Below are 24,623 nucleotides of genomic sequence, written 5' to 3'. Positions count from 1 at the left end.
CCCGCGCCGGGCGGGGCGGGCCCAGCCCCGCTCGCTATTAAAGCCGCGGGGTTCAGCCGCCGCCACGGTGCGCAGCCATGGCGAACTACGTGCAGCTTAACACCGGCGCTAAGATGCCCATCCTGGGGCTGGGCACGTGGAAGGTACAGGGACGCGCTGCCTTGGGCTGGCAGCAGGAGGGCGGTGGGGACGGGGGAAGGAAGGAGCGCGGCCTCGGCACTGCCCACACCCGGCCCGGCCGCTGCTGGCACCTCGTTTTATTTAATTGAGGTTTGCTTTTGTTGTGGTGGCTTTTTTAGCTTTATCTTGCTTATGAGAAAGGTCTTCAATGCTGTGTTGATGGGAGCTTTTTTTGCCATGGTTTATTTCAGTCTGAGCCAGGGAAAGTGACAGCGGCGGTGATGGCTGCCATCGATGCCGGGTACCGCCACTTCGACTGTGCCTATGTGTACCAGAACGAGAACGAAGTTGGGGAAGGGATCCAGCAGAAAATTAAGGAAGGCGTTGTGAAACGAGAAGACCTCTTCGTCGTCAGTAAGGTATGGGTCTGGTGACAGAGGATATACCAGGGGATATGTTTTTATTTCCAAGTAACCCCCCCATTTCTACTCTGTTGTGCAGCGTGGAGCAGTTCAAAACATCACTTAAGCCATTTCTGAGATTCCTACTTTACTTCATCCTGTATTGAGAGTTATGCAGGGCCCATATCTCAAATTTGGGTGATGCTTTCAGCTCAAGTCTTAGTAAGTGAAACTAGACTATTTCTGCTGTCTGCCAAGACACCGTGCAGTCATGTGTGCTGCCACTGCACACACTGCGTAGTGTTACAGGCTAGTCCTGCTCACAGAACAAGCCCCACTTGAAGAGCTGTAGAATGACCTGGTTTCACATCACTTTCCCAAGGGGACAGGCACTCTGCTGAACAGTACAGAGGAGTTCCAAGAGCTTTAACCCAAGAGGTCACAGTGTGCTTTGGCTTTTTTGTCTCCAGCTGTGGTGCACGTTTCATGACAAGCCTCTGGTGAAGGGAGCCTGCCAGAAGACTCTTGCTGCCCTGAAACTGGATTACCTGGATCTGTACCTCATCCACTGGCCTCTTGGTTTCAAGGTACAGTAGCAGCAGTAGCCTTGGCTTTGCCTGTGAGGGGCAATTATGAAGAGCTGTATGGCTTTATAGCATGCTGATTGCCTCAGTTGCACAAATCATCCTCTGCATATTGTGTAACAGCGCTACTCTGGTACTTAGCTGTACTGTGGCCATGTGAGCTAGGCTGCTGCTTTTTACCTCTGACATGCCTGCTTGTATGGCATCTACTGCCCTCTGGTCATGAAGTGACAGAACTTGAACCATGGGGATGGATTATCCTGCTGGAAGCAGGTGTTTTATTTCTTTCCTTGTGATTATTGCTTGTGGTGCCTTCTGTAAGTCCACAGTTATGTTTAGTGTGGTTCCTTTGTGGGAAGTGGGCTATACTTTGCTGTCTGACAGAAGTTCTTTCCTTTGCGTGGTACAGAACCATAAAATAAGACATTTCTTGTCTTTCATTTCTGTCTTTAATCACTGAATCCTTACATACAATCCAGCCTGAACTGACCTTAGCTAGAGGAGCTTTAGCATTCCACAGGCTCTAGGGTTAAATTTTTTAGTTCCTAACTCTTCTACTGACTGGATACAAAGAAGCTGATGTCTCAGTTTGAATACGTCCAATCTTAGGCATTCAGCGAGAGCTTGATCAAAGTTTTCTCTCTACCTCTTGCTACCAAGATGAACTGTTCTTTATGGTATCTGTCTTTTTAAAAATACTTTCACGTGGACAGAAGTATAAAAGTGCAAATGTGTTGTGGTGTAAATAATGAATAAGTAGAAAAGAATTGGTTTTGAAGGAAGTTAATACCTGGCAGGTAGTCCTAACTGTGACACAGAGTGTTCTAACCTTCCCTATGTCAGCAACTTAAACAATGTGACTCCCCATGAAAGACCTGTCAGGAAATCTGGTCCAGTATAAGGTAAACACATTCCAAGTCCTAAGTGGGTCCTTATTATGCATTTCACTAAAGCACTTCATTATGAGCAGGTAACAACTGTGTGTTTTTGTAAACTGGCTATAGTTCTGCTTTGTGTTCCAAGGGGAGACTTTAAGTTTCACCATATGGGCTTGGATGAGCAAGAGGACAGTGTCCATCAGAAGTATCTGTCCTTACTGTAGCCCCCAAAAAAAAAAAAGTCATAATACCATGTGAAAACAAAAGAAAAGGCTGAAGACTATAGATAGTGTTAGTGTCTAATACATGTGTAGCTAATTAGTACAACAACATGGACTAGGTCGTCCTGTAATTAGAGTTTATAGAATCATGGTCTTCAGCTGGTGTTAACCCAACCTCCCAAAAACATGTGTTTCAAGCCATTTCTTTCTCACTAACAGGCAGGAGAGGAGCTGTTCCCTGTAGATGAGAAAGGCGTGGCTATCCCCAGCAACACAGATCTTCTAGAAACATGGGAGGTGAGTTCAGCCACAGCAGGGGAAAGTTGAGGCTGATGAAGGTAATGAGAGCATCACAGACTAAGAACAGAAGATAATCTCATGTAGTTAGTTATTTGGAAGGACTCATTGGTACAATAGCAAATTGTTGTGTATCAATTCATCATTTTCTGCTTCTGACTTGCTGTAAATTTCCATAGTCCCAAAGAATGAGTCCTTTGAGCATGGGAGGTATGATACATATACACCAGTGTGAGTTGTTTTTTTTTTTTGCTGAAATTTGAACTCTGAAAATCTAAACACTTACTTTAGGTTTCTTATGAAGGAAGCATGTATTCTTCAGGTCCTGCTTTTGTATTTTAGATGCTGACTTTGTTCTTCTCTCTGCCAGGCCATGGAAGAGCTGGTGGATGCTGGCCTGGTGAAAGCCATTGGAATCTCCAACTTCAACCGTGAGCAGATTGAAAGAATCTTGAACAAGCCAGGACTGAAGTACAAGCCTGCAAATAATCAGGTAAGCTGCCAAGTGGCAGAGGGGCATGTTTGGTGCTATTCTTTTTTGTGTGGTCATTTGTTGTTGGTCTTTTATAAGAAAGTGACAAAGATCTTACTTTGAAGTAAGGTTATAGAAAGAGACTGGAGTATACACTACATATTCTTTAGTCTCACCCTCCAGCCACCCTCTGGCTACCATGGTGCTGGATTTTTATCAACTCTGTGCTACTGCTTGGAAATCTGGCAAGGAGCAGCTCAAGAATCCTTTCTTGTAGCAGGAAAGGAGGGGAAACTCAGATGAGCTCTAAAAACTTCCTTGGAGTGGAGTAGGACTTGGTGTATGTATATGTAGAGAATTGGATCAGCTTTTCATAGTACTTCTGTGGAGAAGCCAGTTCCTGTTGGTGATGACTGAGGCAATTGATCAGGAACATGCCTTATGGACTCAAGACCTAATGAGGGTTAGGAAGAAATGGGGTTGCAGGGTAGGCAGTAGAGTACAAGTTGTATAGACAGCACTTGAATGAAAGCTTAGGAAAATTCAGGTGGCAGGAGACCTTGGGAGACAATCTTCTCAGAGGAACATCGGCCCTGAGATCAGACCAAGTTGTCCAGGGCTTTATCCATCTTGAAAATGGATGGAGACTGCACAGCCTTCCCAGGCAGCACCCAAATCAGTGCTCCCTGCCCCCCTGAGTGGGGGCAGGGAGACTGAGTTCTCCTACATCCAGTCTCAGCTGCACTTGTTTTCAGCTTGCATCTGTTGCCTTCCTCCAAACACCACTAAAGAGCTTAGCTTGTCTTTTGAATAAACTCCTTTTAGGTCCTGGGAAACTGCTCCTAGGAGGCCTGAAGCCTTCCCTTCCCCAGGCACAGCAAGCCCAGCTCCCTCAGCCTTTGCCAGTACAGCAGGTTCTCCAACCCCTCCCCATCCTGGAGTTTATCTGCTGAATTGATGGCAGTCTGTCAATATTTCTGCTACTGAGGGGAGTTGGGAAAAGGAAAACTGAGCACAGCACTATGAAGGTGGTCTAGCAAGGATGAGTGGAGGCAAATGATCACTTCTCACAATTTACTGTGTGTTCCTGCTGCCAAGGCTCACTGCTGGGTCATGTCCAGCTCAGTCTGTTATGATCCCCCAAGCCCTTTCTAGCACAGCTGCTTTACAGGTAGTCAGGTTCCAGCCTGTGCTATTGCCAGAGGCTTTTCTTTCTCAGGTGCATGGCTTTGTGTGCAGCCTTGTTGAATTCCTTCAGGTTTTTGTCTGTTGCTTCTGCCCGAGTGGGTCCCTCTGAAGTGGCAGTCCTGCCCTTGAGTGTGTTGGTTGGTTGTTCCCTGGTTTCACATCACCTTCAAGGTTCTACCTGTTGAATAGCTGAGAAAACTAGATGCTCTATTACTCTTAAATAGCTGACTTTCTGCAACTACTGAAGAGAAATAAATATTTATAATATGTCCTAAAAATGGAGCTCTCTGTTCTGTTTAATATTCCGCCATGTCTCAGAGGGGAAACAGGCATGCAGGCCTCTGATAACAGCAGGCAGCTAGAACCACAAATAAAGCGCTCAAGGCTGTAAACTGATTCCATGTTTTGCTCTCCTTTGCTCCACCTGCCAGCCACACAAGTTTCCAGGGCCTTCCCTCAGAGTGCAGCTGCAGGAGGCTCAAATGACAGCATAATTCAAATGGTTCTTGCTGTTGCCTGCTGAAAGAGAAGTAGTGCTTCCTGGTGTGCAGCTATCCTGCAAGTCCCTCTTTGCAAAGTATCAAATATTCATGCTCGTTCACTGCCTCCTGACACGTGAACAGTTGCTGCTCCCTGTTCCTTATCTGTACATTTCCCTGCCAGAACGCAGATCCACTGTAAAGGAGTCTGTGTTCCATTATACAGCTATCTTTATGGAAGTTCATGCTGAGTGCACGTGTTGGTAAAAGGTCTGTAATGGGCAACGGGTTGAAGGTCTAACATCTGTAGCAGGCAACCATTCTCAACATTTTCAGATAAGAGGTGTTGAGTGGACTATTGACACAAAACAAATGAAGATTAATGAAACAATACTGACCTTGGGGTTAATATGGTAGCTGCAAGAAAAGATTATGGCATGTTTAATTAGGGGTGAAACCAGAACTTTCTGCTTGGCTGATCTGCAATCCTGTTGCTGCAATTTTACAGCTTTACTGGGTGTGCATTTTACTGTCCCATTGAGGCAATTGTGTAGTTTGTGACCCATATACTGGACATGATCTGGATCAGCCAAGTTTAAGGAGTTTGGTCCCAGTCCTTGGACCCTTCACTGCAAGGAGAGCTACTAGAAATAGTAGAAAGGGGGTGGAGCCTAGTGAAAATAAGGACTGAATAATATTGCTTAGAGATGACTGAAAAATCAATTTCAGATTAAAAACTAATTCCTGGAAAATACTAATGCAGTTAAGTCACTGTCAGTCTATATACTTGTATGTTGGCAGGTGGAGTGTCATCCATACCTTACCCAGGAGAAGCTGATCAAGTACTGTCAATCCAAAGGGATTTCTGTGACAGCATACAGCCCCCTTGGCTCTCCTGACAGACCATGGTAAGATTACTTTGCCAGTGAGCTGGTGTGGATTATTCTGAAAGCACTGAGACTACATGTGTAGCATTAATTTTTCATCAGATACAGATCTTTGCTGGGTTGGACCTCTGGAGGTTTCTTGCCACTGATCTTTCTTCTGTGTAGGGCTAAGCCTGAGGATCCTTCCCTTCTGGATGACCCCAAGATCAAGGAGATTGCAGCCAAGCACAACAAAACCCCAGCACAGGTAGGTGGATAGGTGCCCAAGTTCCCCTTCCTGTAGCAAGACATGAAGGCCAGCTAATGACAATGTGGAGGACAGGCTGGCTCTTCATTCCCTGTCACCTGTGGTGTTAGGTAGCAATGCAGGTTTGTTCCTTGTGTGGCATTGCAAGTGTACTCTGATCATCACAAGAAATATTTTCTTGGCCCATCTTTGGATGCTACCATGTTTGTCTTCCCATCTCAAGTGCTATTCCAAAAGAAGGGAGCATTTGAATAGCCTACTCAAAATCTGGGTGAGAAGGAAAGGAATTGGGTGTCGCTAAATTGCAGGGGAAGAGAGGAAAGGAAGCCTTGTGGCATTCCACCACTCTTCTACATGCACTTCAGGAAGTGCTGTGTAGAATTTAGCTATAATTTGAAAAGCAGCTCCCAAGAGTTAATTCTACTGAATTGTACCTTTTACAGTAAGTTACTACTAAACCATGACTCTGCTTGCCATGGAGCAAGAGCTGTCCCCTCTCTGATGCAGTGATGATCCTCTTTCAGGTTCTCATTCGGTTCCACATTCAGAGAAATGTGATTGTGATTCCCAAATCCATCACGCCACAGCGCATTGTGGAGAATTTCAGGGTGAGTCACAGGAGTGAGCTGGGTGCGTGGCATGTCCAGGGATGGCTTGACTTCTCCCTGTACAGCAAGCAGTGATCCTTTCTCTCCCTTCCCATGTGCTCTCCTGACAAGAGGACTGGTCTTTTTCTCCATGTGTTTACCTGCAGTCTCCTGAGTGCTGAGTTTAAGATGACAGTGGGAGGGCAGGAGTGACCAAAGCTTTGGGAAGCACTGTATCCTGATGATATGAGCAGTCACATTGTGATTCTTCCTGTTCTGTGTCATGTGAATGAGTCATTTGACAGCTTATTTGGGGCTTGAGTGCAGTAGCACACTCCAAAAACTTCTGTAGAGCAAGCACTTTTAAGGAAATAGTCCTTTATGTCCATAAACTGTGTTGCTGCTCTTGATTCAGTGGTCCTGGACTGGACCCAGTATTAGGATTTTGCTTCCAAACACTCAGTGACTTTAGGTGGAGTATGGAGGTCTTGCAACCTCTACTGGGGCATAGCACAGAAAGATGCATCCTTCACAAATGGAATATGGAGGCATTATGCCACACAGTGCTCTCCAAACTTCTTAATATAACTGGCATGTGTAACTGCCACTTGAGATTGTGTTATTCCTGCCTCTCCCTGCTCACCTCCCACTCCAGCTAGAGGAGGCTCAGAAATCCAGAGAGTCATCTTTTTCCTTTCCTTTCATGAAGCAGTCACTTCCAGCAAGCACCCTACTTGTTCTTTTTTTGTGTGGTTTTTTTGGTTTTGATTTTTTTTTTTCTTACAAGCACTGATTTGTTCAAAGGGGTGACTTCTATCTTTTTCTCCTGTTAGGTGTTTGACTTTGAATTGACTAAAGAGGAGATAGCAACTATTCTCAGCTTTAATAGAAACTGGAGAGCCTGTGAAATGACCATGTAAGTGGCCCTTCCTTTTTTTATGCTATTAAATTATCACATAGTTGAGTAAATGAAGTTACAGATAGTAGTCTTGACTGAAGTTTAGGATATGCGAATTCCCTTTTCAAAGGGGTCATCTTCAAAATAACTTTCCAGAGTAAGGTTTTTTAAATGTTCACTTTATGAACCAAAACATGATGAGCATTGAGGAAACTTCATTTTCAGTTGAGTCACCAAGGATTGCTGGAGTTGCAACAGGAGGCTTCTTATTAATTATTTTTTTTTGTTCATATTGGAGGAATGAGCATGATGCAGACCTAAAGTCTTGATTAGCTTTGCTTGTGGTGTTTTGTCTTTTGTTCTTCGTCACTCTTAAGTACCTACAAAATCTGAGTTCTTCAGGAGCTGTTGATTACCATTCAGAATACAATGTGAGGATTTGCAACTTAGAGGCATAGATCCAGATAGGGAATGTTTTTTTGGAAGGCTGCAAGAAAGGTCTTCCTTTTTTAGAGCAGCAGAATTGTGACTTTGTTGTCTACAAAGCACCTCTAGGTCCCATCACCCAGACAACAGAAGGCACTCAAAATCTTGTTGTTTGGAAATGCATGTCACCAAGGAAATGATGAACAGACTTTGCCTCTATACAGTTTACATCTTCCCTTGGTGGTTCTTTTAAGTGGTTATAGCTGTATATAATGTCTTTGGGAGGTGAGATCATCTTTGCTTTTTGGTTTTCTTTAGGTGCAAAACTCACAAGGGCTACCCTTTCAATGCAGAATACTGAAGATGGTTTCCTGCCTTTCTCCAGGCTTCCCAGATAAGCTTCTGCTGTTGCCTATGAGTTCTGTGTAGCTTTTTCACTGCATCAGACACCCCTCCACTCCCCCATTTTTTTGCCTTTTTTTTTTCTCCCACGAGGATGCAGTAAATGTACTCTGTGACCATGCTGTTTTCTTTTTTGGAAGAAGGAAATGCTGAAATGGTTTTGAAGAGCACATTGTGTGCCCTAGTAGATTTTCTTTGCCAAACAGCAAGTCTGGAATTGGTGGTAAGCAGAAAGCATTGAGCAAGTTGAATCAAGCAGTCACTTTGATTTTGGAATACTGTGATATTGGCAGATGCCATATAATGAGGTCTGGGTTTTTTTTTTTCTGGTTACTTTTGCGGTTGGTTCTGTTTCTTTGTAACACTCCATGCCTTTTTCCCTCTAATTGGAAGTATAAGTTGATCTCTAAGTGTTTTCTACACAGATAGCTCTTTGGAAAGGGTATAGATCCTGGTTTCTTTGTGATTTAAAAGCTGTTTTGCTTATAATAAAATACAGTTTGATTAGTGTGTGTAATGAGATGGTTATTTCAGCAGTGCTCTAATGGTAGTAATACTGGAGCAGCTGTATATTATCAGCTGTCTTTAGAGATGATATAAAAGCAAGGAAAATTACCATCCCCCACAAAATAATCTGTTGATGTTGACTTATGTGTGTCCTGGGAGCTGCCTGCTGTTCTAATGGTTGAACTTTGGGCTAATGACTCTGTTTGTGTCTCTCTTTAAATAGAACTGTTTTGGTTCTGACAACCAATACAGTAATTTTTAATTCAGTTTTTATTTTGCTGAGGTGGTAGTGTACTTTTGCTAGTAGAAAATTTATTCCACTGAAGACTTGAAGCCTACACAGCATCCTGTGGAATTGCCTTAATAAGGAGTAGAAAATTTGCCCTCTCCAGCAGGGATCACATGATGCAGGAAGGAATTCTCTGCTTGTACAGAAACCAAAACCCAAAAATATGTTTCCAAGAAAAGTCTGTCATTGAGCTAGCAGATCAGAAGCTTAATTCTTAGTTCAGGGAGCACAGGTAAGTAGGCTGATACTGAACTGTTTTGTCAAGTGTTTGTCCCTTTGTGGTTTTCACAATACTTGCATGTAGTGGTTTTCAAGCTGTTGCTCCTGAGAGCTGCTCAAGACTGTTCCCAAAATGCCTTTGGGTGCTATTAAAAACAGTGGCTGATGTTGGGTGGCTTTCTTGCATATTCCTGTTAGATATTTTTTTGGATGTCTGAGTAGCTCTGGGATGTGAGTGGTCCCTCTGAGGGGGTTATGCAGGCCTGGGAGAAACAGGTTTCTCTCTGAACACATGGAAAAAGGGAGACACCAGGGCAAAACCCATCTAAATGGTAAATGTAGGATTGTGATTCCGTAATTACATAGCAAACCTTAAAGTGAATTTGGCCAGGTTAAAATTTAACATGAAGGCAAGTTGATATCAAAGTATTTGTGAAATATGTGATTTTTTTTTCCTGTTTCTGGTTATAAGGAATCTAAGGAGTCATACTACTGGAAATTCCCAAAAAAATGTGCTTTCTCAATGTAGTAGTTAGTATTTATCAGAAAACCTTAAAATTATTTTTTAAAATTTTTCCAGTATTGCTCAGACCAGAATTAGCATGCAACACTTTCTTGGTCACAGTAGTTTACAATAGGCTGAACAGACAAGGTGGAGTGAACTTAAAATATGAGGAGGTGAGTATCAGTGTCTTGACTTGAAGCAATATGCTCCTCTAATACTGATTCTTCTCATATAAATTGATTATAAATCACTCTAAATTCTGGCCTTAAAAGTGCTAATGGAAAGCTTCAGCTCTGTAAGTTCTTTGGAGTCTTTAATGTGATAAACAAAAGCCCTAAGGCATTTGAGAAAGTGAGATGAGGTGATGTTGTTTGCTTAGTCTGAGCTGTGACAGAAAACTGTTTGGGGCAATGTTGACTTGCTTGCAAAAAGCATTTTTGTGACAAGTGTGTTCTGGCAAGAAGTTACATCGAGGGTCAGGGTTTCCAAAATAGTACATCAAGTTCTGTTAGCTTCCTCTGTTTTCATTTCACTCTAACTTTATGGAAGTTTGTGCCTGAAATTTTCCATTCTGGAAGTAGGAATTTTACTGGAGACAGCTTGGAAGACAGACTGCTGCAGGGCACAAGGGAGAGCAGCGAGCACTTGGGGTGGAGTGGCATTGTAACAGGCTCTCTCTGTATTTCCCTGGATGACTTAGTGGGAAGGAATTTGGAAAGGGTCATTTTGGGACACAGTGCAGCACTCAGCCGGCAGAGGGCTTGGATCTTGGTGATGTATCAGAGTGAGAATGGAGGGTAAACAGAAAAGCACCTGAGTACAGGGGTAATGATGCACAAGCTTCAACAGAAAGCATGGGAAGGGAGTGACAGAGAATCCTGTCACCCTTAATGGTTTTGGATTGCTTCTCCAAGGGTAGATACAATTAAAGCTGAGATGGAGGAAGAGGCAGTCTTCCTTCAGGCTAGGAATTGTTACAGTAAAATACAGTCTATTGTACCCCCATGCTTGTGCCATACTCTGCCTACAAGAGCAGAGATTTTCTTTCATCTCGTAAAAGGTAAAGTGGAAAGATCAAAGAGCTCAATATCCGGAGCTCAGCATTCCTGCTAACTGAGCTCTTCCTGCTGAAACTGTTCACAGCATTTGTTTTTTGTGTTGTGATTTGACAGATCTCTGGGTTTCTGATCAAAGACATTTTTAAGGACAAATACAGTCTTGTAGCTCTTCCAGTGAAAAGCTGGTTCTGTTTTGTTTTGTGTTCTTAATTTAAGAACTTGTACTTCAGCTCCACCTTGTCAGCCTCTTCCTAGACATTCTGGGGACTATGCTGCAGCAGCTGAGCTAGTGTGCTACTGTAGAACACTCTGGGAAGAGGATTTCCAGCCTACAGGAAAAGATCAAGAGCAGCTAACAGAAAAACTGTCCTTGGAACTGGTAAAATCAGTACTTGCACAAAATTTGTTGTACTACCAGCTGTGTTCACTGGTCCAAGTGATACCAGATTAGCAGGCCTTTATTTCTTGTTTAAAAGAAAATGGCTCTCAGGATGGATCAATTTGTGGTAGCAAAGAATGATGGTGAATTGATTTATCAGGGAAAACAGCGATTATCTCATTAGAGAAGGCAAGATAGTGTTTTTGCAAGTTTTCTTTAGTGTAGTAGAGGATACAGGAAGTATTTGTAACTGGCATCTTGCTGGTTGAAGGTAGAACAGCAAAGTCTGGCAGGCACAGTGTGGTTGTTTCAGGCCACATTTGATGTTTCTTTGTGAGAAAACAGCTTTACTTCTGGTACTGGAGCACAAATACACAGGCCTGTCTGGCTGGAATCACTTCTCATATGATGCTCTGTAACTTGGTGTTGGCTTCCCTCAGAGAAAAAGGAGCAAGGACTTCTCTTGCTGAGCTCACAAGGCTGCACAAATGCTATGGAATGCACTTGTTTCAGAGGTGAGAAAACTGGGGCACAGGAAACTACAGTATTAAAAATGAGAAAAGAAAATTCTGTCTTTGGATTTTCATGTGTACTCAGTGTTGAAGATACAATTAGAAATCTGGAGTATTTTGCTTAACTGGGGCACAGAAGAGTTAAGTTGGAACAAATTATTTTCATTTCAGTCACTTTGTAGATGACACACTAGGGGAGTACTAACTGTCAATATTTGTCATCCCTTCCTCTGCCTTATCCTTGGTTTCTGTATTTAAAATACAGAGCCCTGTCTTATTCTGGCAGGACCTTGTTTATTTTACCTGTGAGACAGCTCTTTAAACTATTAAATAGGCCCCACTGGCCTTGCATTTTAACTTGTTGAAGTGCATGGTACAGGACCACTAGTACAAACATCTGCAAAACCCTGTATTTTTTCCAAGTTCTTAAGGAAAAAAAATAAGCTGAATGCAAAATCAAGCTTTTCTAAAACTGAAACAGGCCTGCTTACAAGTCAGCTCATAAGAGCAGCTGAACAGAATCAGGGCAAGTATTTGCATATTGCAGCATCTTATCTCCAGCTGTGTTAATTAAGTTGCTGAAGCTAAGTTCATCATTGCAGCAAAGTTTTATTTAAATATTCTGACGATGTTTTTCAGTTCAACAGCCATCAGTTCACTCTTTGCTCAGCTATCTTGTGAATCTGTTCTGTTCCAAGGGAATGATGCTCCACACACAGTTTGTGAAGAATTTCCACCTCCTGTTTGTTTTGGGCTGATTTGCTGATAAATTAATTGGGTTCTACGGGTTTTTACAGTGGAGGGAATAACAAATGGGCTATTTCCAGTCACACTTTGGGAAGCTGCTCCAGATTTGATAAATATCTGGCACAACTCCTTGTACTGGTGTCAGGTCAAGAAAAGTTTTAGTCTGCTCAGTTGCCATTTGTATAAATGATTCCTAGGCCATTGATTATCCTAATCAGTCTTCAAGTATTTTTTCAAGATTCAGAGGAAGCAAGGGTCAGTACTTCTGCTGCAGGATTGCTTGCAAAAAGTTAATGAAATAGGTTTGTACCTGACTGTCTTTGGCTTCTCATTCAGTTGGCTTTTGAATGATTTTGACCTCTATATGAGAGAGCTTGAAATTATAGTAGATGGAAAACATGAGCAGCCACGATCAGCAAAGAGTTTTGGATTTTTGCCTGTTGTTCATTACCTGTGTTACCCAGTTTTCCCTCCAAAACATGGACATAACACTTTACTTTTTTCACCCAGCCCCTTTGGAATTTTTCATGAGGCTTGACTATACCAGAATGGATGAACTCAGCAATAAAAAGCTGAAGTCATGGGACAACACACTGTGATACAAAGACAAAATGCTCAGCTAAGGTGTTTTCATTTTACTGGGCTTATTGGCACAGATAATGTTGCTGCTGACTAGGAACCATGTATGTGTGGCTTTGGTGTGAGAGCAGTGCTGCACAGCTGATGGCAACTGAAAATTAATTTGGGGTACTAAAAACCTTTCCATGCAGCTCCTAGCAGCAGACTCAGGGCTGTGCTTGCTGTGAGGCAGCAACTCTTTTCTAGAAAGGCACACTGTAAATAGGGCTGTGGCTCTGCTCAGAACAGGGGGGCTTTATTTCCCAGTAACTGACACCACCCAAATTCTTCTCCTTTTACCTTAGCTAGAGTCTCTGCAGCTGAAAAAGATCTATTGTCTCTGAAACAAACACACAATCTCTGGCTTCTAACTTGTTTTGAATTTTTTACTATTATATGGCTACTGTGATCATCTAGTCTGACTTCCTGCCTACCACAGTCTATAAACATCCTGTAAATAGCTTCAAGTCTGATAGCTGTGATTAAATTGTGTTTAGAAAATTCCTATGAAGTAGAGAATATTTCAAGATGACTGTATGCTACAGCCTTAAGTGGGTATTGCTGCTACTGCTGTAGATTGACAAGTGACCACAGGCTGAATACCTGGGAGCATAGCACCTTCCACAGAGTTCACCTTCTAATTGCATCTAGGATGATATCCTGCCACTGGCCTTTACATGTAGCATGTTCAGGAGGAGGAAAAAAGAGACTGCCCATTTCAGGTACCTTCCTGTCCATATCACTGCATTATAACTCTTCAGTGCCAATTCTTGATACATTTTTCTGATCTTTCTTTGGAAGAGTTGCTGTAGGAAATCCAGTTTGATGGGGATTTGCTCTGTTGTTTCTAGAGCATCTGTTATTCGGACATCTTGGAAAAGTCTGATGCAGTTCAGAGATATGTCATCATTTCCTTTATCAGCTACAAAAAAAATGAATTGGAAAAGGATATCGATAAAATGTGTGTCCTAGTCCTGAAACTTAATTACACAATTCTCCTTCTCTCATGGGCTGCAGCAGCACTGACTTTTTTTTTTTTTTTTAAACCAGAGATGTCCTTTGAGTCACAAAACAAGCAAACAGTACCTTAGGAACAGTACAGGAGAGTGAAAATTTACTGTTGGCTTCTGTGAAGCTGCCCAGCTTTTCTGCTTGCTGAATATGGCAGTTGCCAAACAAAATAATTCTTTTATCAGACTGTGGATTTTCTAGGAGAGATTCACAGTCTCAACTGCAGCCATTCTACTGATAAAGGCAGTATTTATATACTTGTGCAGATACAATAAACCAAACATACAAGTCTCCTAGTAGTTTATTAGTTTTTAGCAGTTCATAAATAGCAAAGCTTATTAAGAAAAGATCTCATGAATCATAGTTCAGCAGTGTCCTCTAAAGAGCTTTCAGTCTATTATACTGAAATTACTGAACTTAGCGTCTCCTGTCATTAGGCTCTTCTGATGTTAAATAGATTTTCTTGTACTGATAATTAAAAGAGTATATATTACCCTTTTGTCCAAAAGCATAACTAGACAGAATTTCAATTTTCTGTAAACTTAGTCTTTGTCATAACTATAAATTCTGACAGCTTTTTCCTAATCCAAATATATGGGCTTATTGAACTTCATTGTCATTACTAAAATTAATAGAGAATATATGTTTTGCTTTGACTGAAAATTATGTTGCAGGAGCAGAGAAAGGATTGATAGAACTGGTTGATTAAAACTGAAGCAAATGTGTCTATGTTCAAAGATGAATCTTCAGAATTCCTGTGAGTTACCTTCTCCCATTTTTTAATACATATTTCCCTTCTATCATGAATTAATACACCAAGTATTGTAAGTTGCTTGAAATAACAACAAATCGTCTGGATCCCTGGAGGATGTGAGTCTGATGCCTATGTCAGTCTTCAGTGAAAGGATAGTCCTTGTGATTTTTGCATCTAGAAAAAGAGAGCATGATTAAAACATTTTAATGATACAGTTTAAAGGAAAAGCTTTTTTCCCCTAGTAAAAGAACTAAAACTAAAATACATTAAAAAATGTTTCTCTGCTTAGTGTACCCAGGACAGGGGAAGCAAATTCTCTGTGAGCTTTGCAGGTCTCAGTGACCTCCTTCTCAAAAGATAATGGATCTTATGCTCTGTTGAAATTGCCAAAGTTCCCTGAGGAAAATCTCTCTTGGGAACTCCCAAATCCCCTGTGATGCTGTTAGACAAGTGGGTAACCTGGGAAAACTGAATAAAATGCAAATCTTGAGTTTGTAACCATTCTGTTATCTAGGCACTGCCTCAATAATGTTGGCAGGAGTACATAGGCACAGCTCTTCCCTTCAAAAATACTTAAAACTCTCATTCTTAAAATGGAGTTTATTTACTCTGACTGTTCCTTATGTAAAGGAGACAAAGAGAACGGTGGGGGGAATAGCTGTTTGTTTATTTTGGAATGTCCAGCTGATTTTGATTTTCAGACAGTAGTTTGGTATGCACCCAGTACAGGATATCTTAAGAATGTTGTGCCAGTGCTCCCAACCTGCACAGGATGGGCAATGCTCTAATAAACCCAAGTGTGAGATTCCAGCAGATGCTAGCTAAGGTTCCCTCTTTTTACTTTTAAGTGTGGTTATGAAAGAATGTCTGTTACGAGGATCTGCAGAGGTAAGCCAGTCCTGCAGAAGCCAGGAGGAGGAGGTACTCACTCGCTTAATGCGCAGATGCGATAGCGCTTCTTGAAACCAAGGAGGGTCTCCATCTCCTCCTGAGCCAGTTCAAAGTCAAACACCTGCAGGAATGCCCCAGACAGCTGGGTTACTTCAGTTTGTGGGAGACTAGGACATTTATTTGCAGAAAGAATACCAAAAGCAGGCTGAAGCACTGGGAGGTGTGCAGCAGGGAGAGTGATGAATATATGTGAATAAAGGTTACAGTGCTGGTGGGATCTGCCTGCCTCAGAATTGTGCCACAAGGTAGAAGGGTTTGGCTCTTACCTGGCGTGTTCTGATGAAGACATAGCTCCTTACTTTCAATGCGACCTTGTGCATTCACGAAGAAGTAATAAGCTATGTGGTATCTGACAAAGGCTTTGCTGGTTTTGAGGGGGGTGATTTGTCACATTGGCAGAGTGGGATTTTTTTCCCTATGTAGTTTAACAGCATTAATGAGGTTGTAAGGTACCATCTTACCTTAAAATTTTCTTCAATGCGCTGTTGAGTGACAGATTTGGGAATTACACTCACATTTCTTTGAATTTGGAGCCGGATCAGCACCTGCAGGAGCACATAGCACTTCTCATCTGCAAATTCCCTGCCTTTCTGCAGAAAGCTGAAAACCCAAGGTGCCTGCATGGTTACACAGAGCAGCTCTAGTGGTAATCAGAGAGAGTTCACAGAGGAGAAGCACTACCTAAACCCTTCCTAATTATCACATGAGCTTATTAAATGATTCTCTATCTCTGAGGCAGAGATGACAACTAGGGAGTGCATTGAGCAAGAGTTCGGGATTGGTAGGGATGCTCTGTGGAGAGGCAGCCTGTGTGCCAGTTAAAGCCCAAGCCACTGGTCATCTTCTGTCCATCACTAAGGTGGAGGGAATATTTTCCTAAAGCATTAAACTATGTAAAACTCCATATTATTATTCCATAATACCTCTGTCAATAGTTCCCTTATAAAAATAAGGACCAGTATTAACCTGAGCTGGGGTTTTGTTGTGCTTGAGTGCAATTTCTTTAATTTGAGGATCATCAAAGAGGGAAATATGGTCAGGCTTGGACCTGTGGAAAAAAAAAAATTAAAATACAGGCTTCAGTAGTTAAATGACTCATTGTCTTCTCCCTCAAGCCTTGTACCATAAGAATATTATTTAAATTATGAAAAAAGCGTAATCTTGCACACTTTAACATCTTGTTACTTCAATTCCTGCCTTCATTCTTTCCATGAATGGAGCATTCTTTCTCATGAGCACATGAGAAGATGTCTGTAGTTTCTAGTAAAAACAGGTCGTTATAACACACTTATGTCCAGCCTGAAATCAGGCTGGGAATTTCTTTGATCCAGGTCCCAAGAATTTCATCTTGTCCTTTATAAGCACAGCTGCTCTGGCAAATGCCTTGACCTGGGTCAGAGAAAGCCATGCAGATGGGAGTAAAAAACATTTCTGCAACTTAGCCATTTAAAAACTGGATCCCTTTGTCCCAGCAGGACTGCAGAGTTATTGTTTTCATACGCATCTGCTACTTTGGTTTTTTGTTTGGTTTGTTGTGGGTGGGGTTTTTTTTTTCAGTTCAGAAATTCTCCTACATGTTTAATAAGCTCACCAAAGCTCAGTTCAGAATTCTCTGCTTTCATCAATTGATCCTTTTTCTTCAAAATATAAACTGTAATGGACAGAATATCACAATAAGTGTGAGGTTTCTATGGGTGTGATTTTTAATGAATTAATAGATCTTTTTCTAATTACAGTTTTACTCTGAGGTTTCATCCACTTCCTAAAACCGCTTCACTGCACCGACTTCAATCTACGTGTAAGAAAGAGATCTCATAAAACATTCTTACCTTGGCCAGTTGGGTGCTCCAAGGGGACAATATGCAGTGACAGAGATCCCTTTGGATTGGCAAAATTTAATCAGCTCTTCCTGAGGAAGATAGGGATGGCTCTCAATCTTAAAAAAAAAAAAAATTAGCTTTTACTTCTCTGAAGCAGAAGGTATTTCCAGGTTTAGCATCACTGTGGTGACCTCCCAAGTGCCACATCAGCTTTGAAAAGGTGGTTCTTTTTGAAGGTGTGGGGTTTTTAAGGGTCTTATAAGAGCTGTTCCAACCAGTGCAACACCCCACACAGGTGGGATGTCAGTATTGAGGAGCTGGAGGACAGTTTACCTGATTATTTACAGGTTTGTGTCTCAAGCCTGGTTTGCTCAGGAGCCGATGGATCTGTTTGCAGTTGAAGTTGGAGACTCCAATGGCCTTCACCATTCCCACATCCACGAGCTCTTCCATAGCCTAGAAACACCACAGAATCACACTTGCTATTCAGTTCTTTCACTTATGTATGGAAAAAACACCCCCACAAAAACTTCAGTGGTAAAAATCTTCCTCTTGTGCTGTGCTGTGAGAACAGTGGGGCTCTGATCAATCTCACATTGTGTGTCACCATACAGAAAAATAACAGCAATATTCACAACTCTTAAACTATTATTTCAGTAAAATATGAAACTTTGGAATATTATCCCCAGGCAGACCTTCCCGTAGATGAAAGAGATTCTTTTAGGGTAATTATTCAGCTAACCAAATAATCATCCCCTACTAAAAAGTACCTTTGGAACAGAGCAGTTCACCAAGGAGCTGTTACAAGCTCGAACAGGATGGATACTGGGGATCAAAAGTGATTAATTTCCTAAGAGCGATAAACCATTTAGCAGTTGGATTATAGGATAAGCAGCACTGTGTTTCCCCTCCATCGCCTATTTTCTTTCATGCAAATGAGACAGCTAGACAGCCATAATTAGAGTGTCACATCCAGCAGCAAAGAAACAGGGGAAAATAATCTACTACCAGCCTTTAGAGCCAAAGATACCCTTGCTCCAAAGCAGAAATAATTTTCATTTGATGTTGCTGTCATAAGCAACAGCCTGAAATGTCCACTTTTTCCCTTCAAATTAGCAACAAAAATGTGCCTTACTCTTCACCTAACAGAAGGCAAAAAGCATCAGTGAATTCTTCTGACTCCAGTGAGCTTCTTACCTGTTGCTGGCCTGGCTGTACTGAGCACATGGTGGAAGAGGCAGGAAGCCCAAACTAAGGGCCAAGCCCAAGCCTGGCCTCCCACGCAGCACAGAGCTTAGCAAAGGACTTTGGCCAACTTCCACTACCTTCTAGAGACAGAAATTTGGGTGCTCTGGTACCTTGACACAGGCTTTCCTGGGGTCTGGACAGCTCAGGTGCAACTAGAGACAAGCATGACTACAACTAAAGCCACCAAAAATGGCCCAGAGAGTGGGGTAGGAACAAGAGTGACAGCACTTGTTAGCTGAAGCCACTGCAGGGCACACACAGTCAAAGATTTCCTTTTGTTATGCCAACCCAGCCAGTTTAGTAAGCAGTAGATATAAAAATACCTAAATTTTGGCACAGTGACACAAAAGGAGCCCTAGGACACAGACAAATCAACAATCTCAGATACTTTGTGTTAGAAATTCTCTCAGGACAATTCCCACAGTGGAAAGCTTAGAGTTTTCAGGCTGTTATTTCAATCTGGCAAGATATTTTTGGCATGTAAATGAATGTACCTCCCACGTATCCAGAAAATCTGTATCGCTGGGAATGATCATGCCGTTTCCATCTGCAGGAAATAACTCCTCTCCTGCCTCTCAGCACAAAGAAAAAAGCAACATTAGAGTCAGCTGAATTATAAGTACTTAAAGAAACCAGTTAGAAATTTGGGCAAGCGAGTGGAGCTGGAGACACTAAGCTGGATATCCTAATTTATGTTTGTGATGGGGTGGTGAGACATGGCTGAAACAAGTAGCTTGTACCAACAGAGGAATCTTCAAGAAAATCTGTCTCTTGAGAGACTGTCAGCAGGCAGAGGAAGACCAGGCACTTCTGTGTGCCTCAGGTTGGGAGGTGGCATAATGGGGAAATCTGGATTTATTTAACCTGGTTTAGAGAGAGAAGAGAAAAAACATAACTAAATAGTTCACATGTTTGATTGTTGATAAGGAAATGGCAGCCAAACTCCACACTCTAAGAGGAATGTAATCTGGATGGATGTTGGATCCCCAAAAGCTGGGTTTTTTGAGCTGTCTGTGCTTTCTGGCACTGACCCCCTGGAGAACACTGCTTTTGACCTGAAGCTTTGGAGAAGGCTTCCAAATTTGAGTGATGGAGTTAGAATCATGGGTGTGTAGTTAAATAGAAGTGTGTGCTTTCACAGATGGTAATTTGACCCATGACTTGAAAATGCTGAGCAGAGAAAAATAAAGTGGTTTTTGTACTACAAGACCTAGTTTAAGCAGCCATGACCTTACCTTTCCTCCTGGACTCCCCCTGCAGGGGTTTACCATCATGTCCTACTGAAGTTTACCAGCACTCCTCTTTGGAGAGGACTAAAGACGTGTCTGGTCCTAAAGGCAAAAGGGGCAAAACGTTGACAGATGGATCCCAGGACGTAAAATTGCAATACCTTGAATCCCATGGGACAGTGCATCAGGTAGAGATCCAAATAATCCAGCTGGAGGGCAGCAAGTGTTTTCTGGCACGCCTGCTTCACCAGGGATCTCTCGTGGAAGGTGGACCACAGCTGTGGGGGAACACAAAGCCTGGGAGCTGCTCTCCTGCCCTCACAATCCTGAGGCAGAGCATCCCTGGCAGGGAAACACATGGCACAAACACAGAGGCAGCTCAGGATGTGGCACATCTCCTCATCTTGAGGAAAGGCCGCTTGAGGCACCTTAATTAATTTGTGCTGATTGTAAGGTAAGTAAAATGACAATGGGATACTCTGAAATTCCATCAATTATTGCAACTATTAAAGAAAATAAGTGAACCTGGGGAAAATCACCCCACCAGCTTCCAGCAGATAGAAGTTACTGTATTTTTCCTACCATTGTTGGGGGAAAAAACAAAACAAAGCACAACATAGAGGAGTTGACAGGCTGAGGCCGGTGGCACAGCAGGAGTGACCATGAAAACAATAGTCCTGCTTCCTATCCCAGAGAGCACGGCCTCAGTTCCTGTCTCCATGGCTGACAATGGGTGTGGACTACAAAAAAGTCCCTCTCAAACCAAGCCTTTTGTTTCTCAAGGGTTGTCTTATTTCTTCACCCCTCCCCATCCACAAATTGCTTTGCTCTGACAGAGAGGAGTTAATTCCCAGCTTCATCCCATGGCACTTTCCATGCTGGGGCTCTATCTTTCCTCCCTAGAGCTTGGCCCCATGTGATAAATATTATCCAAGGGCACACCTTGCTGACAATGAAGAGCTCTTCTCTCCTGACGACGCCTTCCTGGATTTTTTGCCGCAGGGCATCCCCAATGTCGCTCTCGTTCTGGTACATGTAGGCACAGTCCAGGTGGCGGTACCCAACATCGATGGCAAACCTCACTGAGTCCCTTGCTGCTCCCTGCAGAGACTGGAACCACAATAGAAGCCCCTGATTTGCTAAACAGCAGATTAAGAGGTTTGCTGCTCTGCAAAGCCAGCGTTTTTAAGCCCCCAGAATAAGGAGTTCCAGGCTGGATCTGGTTTTCATCAGCTTTGTGAAATCAAATGGCAAAGGGTGTCACTGGTGATCGCCTGAGCTGATCTGCCCTTTGCTAAGGGTTGGAAGTTCACTTTGAGAGATGAAGCTATCTTGAAATAAGTTGTAATTTCCCCAGAAATTAAAAGCAGCTTGAGTGTGACATACTGGTGACATGAGGAAAGCAATCTCTCAAAAACAGTCCAGCTCTGGTCCTGCACAAAAACAATCCAGCTCTTGTTGACACAGGATAGGGAGGTGAGGGGACTCAAAACACTACAGACAGTGCCACCTCCTGGGTAAAATTCACACTTTGTACTTAGCAGAAAAACAAATCACTTCAGATTCTTGGCTTGGAGAGACTACAGAGCTGTTTGATGACTGAATCCAGAGAATGGCACTCCAAACGGAAACGTGATTTGAAACCATGACCACCTCCTGGTTTTGTTTGTTTGCTTTGTAATTATATCACTTCTCTGGGTTTTTCCAGTCAAAGGGTGTTTACCTGGTTCACCTAAATTAACACCAAATGCTGCAATATCTTTTTTTTTAAGGTTTTACAGGCTTTCTTTTTTGCAGTCCCTTTCCCCATCCCATCCCTTCCTACATGTGAGCCTCCTGGGGCAGCACAGGGAAGCAGGCATGTGGAAGCAGGCTAACAGTGGCCAAAAGTGGCATTTTGGAGCCCCTCATCCCTGGGTGCTGCTGCAGCGTGGGAAAGCTGCCATGCAGCAGGGAGGAGTCAGTGGAGAGCAAAAGGCAACAAGAGATTACGCAAAATTCTGCCACATGAGATGTTTTCCAGAGAAAATAATCAATTGTTTAATTTTACAAGGCTTTGAGTCAAAGCAGCTGGGTGAAGGGGAGGCCCCATCACTGCACCAAAACTCTGAGGCTGCTGTGGGAACCTTGAAATCAAATAACTTTAGTGAAATAATCACCGTGGGCTCGGGCCGTGTCTTGGTTACACAACAGATGACATTATTTTGTGGTGGCAGGGATTGTATGCCCAAAATTTTCCTTCTACTTAGTCCTAACCAGTATGAGCAATTTAAGTTCATTCAGAGAGCTCCCCCATCACAGCATTGTGACTGAAGAGACCCCCCCAAAAGGCACATTTTGGTTTTTAAAGCCTACTTTAGGCTTCTTAGTGGTCCTTTGTCATCAGAAAAATAAAGACTGGAAGGGTTAAACAAACTCACTCCCCCCCTTTGTGCACATAAAGTTAAATTATGATTAACATCGACTGACCCAAAAATACGGCAAGAATTTAAGATATTTTTATGGTGACTGGAAAAGTGCTTGACGGAGCTGAGAAGTTGTGATTTGATATATTTTGTTTCCAGTTTGAGATCCAGGGGAAAATCTACTTTTTAAAATCTTTTTTATCTTTCTTAAGATAAGTTTCTTAAAATTTTCAGCTTGTCTCCAGTTTCCTTTTACATTTATAATTCAGTATATTCATAAGTTGACTCTCTCTTACCGAAAGTCTATTAGGTAACATTTGCAGGTAAAGAACCACCCAAACTACATCCCGGCAAAATGCTGCATACTCATCTGCTGCCAATAAAAACAAGTTATCCTCAGCCTCTAAGGAATTATTGTGAATTCCCATTTCCAAATCGACATATTGTCCCATAAGTTCCTGTATCTACTCAGAGATGACACCTACATGATATGCTGGGATATTAATACCCAGTGCCAAAAGAAAAAACAAACAAATAAATGAACACACCAAAAAAAAAAAAAAAACAAAAAAAAACCACCTAGCTGGGCAGAAGTTTTTACAGCATCTTTGCAATGTATATTTTTTTTTTCCCATACTAAGAAAAATCTTGTACCTACTTGACTACTTTCAAAGGTTTCCTGAAGGCCGGTAATATAAATAAACACAAATAAATGCCTGCATTACCTGAGATATTTCTGCTGAAAAAAAAATCTACTGTGATTTTCAGCAACCCGCTGGTGTCACCTGCCTGACCAGAAGTCCCCAGCTGCTGCAGGTACCTGCCAGGTCCCCAGGCCCAGGATAGGCATCCTCCCACCAGTGGGCAGCTCCAGATACGTGGCCATGTCCATCTCTCCCAGCACCCCAGGCAAGCAGAGGCTGTGGTCTCTTGCAAAACCTTTAAAATCAGTTTTGCCCCTCCCTCCTGCCTGCTGACTGGCTGCAGACAAGGAAAATATGGGCAGAAGTGCTATAATAAGAGGAGGCAGGGATTTTGGTTTATCTCACCCTTTAAAGAACTTAAAAACTGATTGCAGGCTCCTCATTAATTTATCGAGCGAGCTCATCATGGCAATTTTGGTGATTTTGCATTGGTTGAAGCTACAGATTTTTGTATACCTCATGGTCTCCGCTTTTCTGCAAGAAAAGTGGCATTTGGGGAGTTGGCACATGCCCCAAAACCATTTCTCATCTCACCTGTCCTGAACACAGCACCAGAAATGCTAGATAGCTGCAGAAGCATTAACTTCTTCACAGCAGGAATAATTTTTTTAAAAATTCCCAATATGGCTTCATCCCCACAGCACAGGCACCTATGTTTTTATCTTTATTTCTCTTCTATTATTATGTACATATTTGATCTCAAGGCTCCCCATAGCTTTTGCTCTCAGCCACTCTATGATGAGTGGTCACTCCATTCAGAAGCCAAACCCAAACAAAATATTAACTCTTTCACTACCTAAAATAAAACTTACAAACACTTTATTCTCTCTCCTAAATCTAAAAAAACAAAATAAATAATACAGTAATTTCACGAATACAAGCCGCACGGACTATAAGCTGCATCTCTGGGTGTTGGCAAACATTTCGTTTTTTGTCCATAAATAAGCCGCACCGGAGTATAAGCCGCTCTGTCGTTCGCAGCGAGGACCCGCGTGCAACAAAGTTGCCAAATAGTAACAGAGCCGTGGCAGGGCGGGGTTTACTGGCTTGGCTCGGGTTGTGCAGGCTCGGCCCGCTCGGGGCTGCCGACGGAGCCGGGTGGCCCAGCCTGGCGCTGCCACTCGGCGGGGCCTCTCGGGGCTGGCCGCCGCCTCTAGGCTCGCTCGCCCTGGCCCGGCGCTGCCCCGTGGTGGCAGGCAGGGACGGAGCCCCCCCGCCGCTCCCGCGGCAGCGGAGGCAGGTGGGGACGGAGCCCCCGCCTCCTCCCCGAGCCGTGGCAATGGCGGCGCGGGGCCCCCCTTCTCTCCCCCGGGCTGCGGCAGAGGAGGGAAGGAGAGAGCTCTCCTGCCTCTCTCCCCGCCCCCCGTGCTGCCTGCAGGGAGCCAGGCTCCACCCGCGGTGCAACAGAGTAACAATTTGTAACAATCACGAAATGCCGGCTTTTACTGGCAGGTGCTCGGCTCGGCACCCTGGCTGGCACTTCTGAGGTTGTAAATGTCAGAAAAGTATTCACATATTAGCCGCTCCTGAGTATAAGCCGCGTTTCCGGTGTAGGAGCAAAATTTTAGTCAAAATGGTGT

The 24,623-nt window shown here is 43.0% G+C and overlaps 2 protein-coding genes across 3 annotated transcripts; one reads left to right on the top strand and one right to left on the bottom strand.

The window, feature by feature from the left end:
* The first annotated feature begins 11 nt into the window (after positions 1–11).
* Positions 12–8,594, top strand: LOC116995970 (aldo-keto reductase family 1 member B1-like). Its single transcript, XM_033059113.2, has 10 exons — positions 12–143; positions 372–539; positions 992–1,108; positions 2,424–2,501; positions 2,872–2,994; positions 5,442–5,548; positions 5,693–5,774; positions 6,299–6,382; positions 7,195–7,277; positions 8,004–8,594. The coding sequence occupies exons 1-10, from the start codon at positions 78–80 to the stop codon at positions 8,044–8,046; spliced, it is 951 nt and encodes a 316-aa protein (XP_032915004.1). The 5' UTR covers positions 12–77; the 3' UTR covers positions 8,047–8,594.
* On the bottom strand, positions 8,246–23,231 carry LOC116995969 (aldo-keto reductase family 1 member B1-like). 2 transcript variants are annotated; one of them, XM_033059111.2, is made up of 10 exons: positions 23,160–23,231; positions 20,877–21,044; positions 20,096–20,212; positions 19,200–19,277; positions 17,791–17,913; positions 17,467–17,573; positions 16,604–16,685; positions 16,099–16,182; positions 15,616–15,698; positions 8,246–14,860 (listed from the first exon to the last, which is right to left on the bottom strand). In XM_033059111.2, the coding sequence occupies exons 1-10, from the start codon at positions 23,229–23,231 to the stop codon at positions 14,821–14,823; spliced, it is 954 nt and encodes a 317-aa protein (XP_032915002.1). In that variant the 3' UTR covers positions 8,246–14,820. The 2 variants fall into 2 exon arrangements, with proteins under 2 accessions (XP_032915002.1, XP_032915003.1); XM_033059112.2 differs by lacking the exon at positions 23,160–23,231 and adding an exon at positions 23,065–23,134.
* Positions 23,232–24,623: the final 1,392 nt, after the last annotated feature.

This window comes from Catharus ustulatus, chromosome 4 (genome assembly GCF_009819885.2).
Source record: "Catharus ustulatus isolate bCatUst1 chromosome 4, bCatUst1.pri.v2, whole genome shotgun sequence".
In the NCBI taxonomy this organism is placed as follows: domain Eukaryota; kingdom Metazoa; phylum Chordata; class Aves; order Passeriformes; family Turdidae; genus Catharus; species Catharus ustulatus.
Note: the sequence above shows the minus strand (reverse complement) of the source record. Positions and strands in the feature narration are given on the sequence as shown.

Bases quoted from the DNA above. Each gene is read 5' to 3' on its own strand.
- LOC116995970 (XM_033059113.2), top strand. From the start codon at position 78: ATGGCGAACTACGTGCAGCTTAACACCGGCGCTAAGATGCCCATCCTG. The intron at 5,549-5,692 runs GTAAGATTACTT...TCTTCTGTGTAG, and splicing joins GGCTCTCCTGACAGACCATG to GGCTAAGCCTGAGGATCCTT. The intron at 5,775-6,298 runs GTAGGTGGATAG...ATCCTCTTTCAG, and splicing joins ACAACAAAACCCCAGCACAG to GTTCTCATTCGGTTCCACAT.
- LOC116995969 (XM_033059111.2), bottom strand. From the start codon at position 23,231: ATGGACATGGCCACGTATCTGGAGCTGCCCACTGGTGGGAGGATGCCT. The intron at 19,278-20,095 runs GTATTGCAATTT...TTGTGCTGAGAG, and splicing joins ACTGTCCCATGGGATTCAAG to GCAGGAGAGGAGTTATTTCC. The intron at 15,699-16,098 runs GTAAGATGGTAC...GCATTCCTGCAG, and splicing joins GCATTGAAGAAAATTTTAAG to GTGTTTGACTTTGAACTGGC.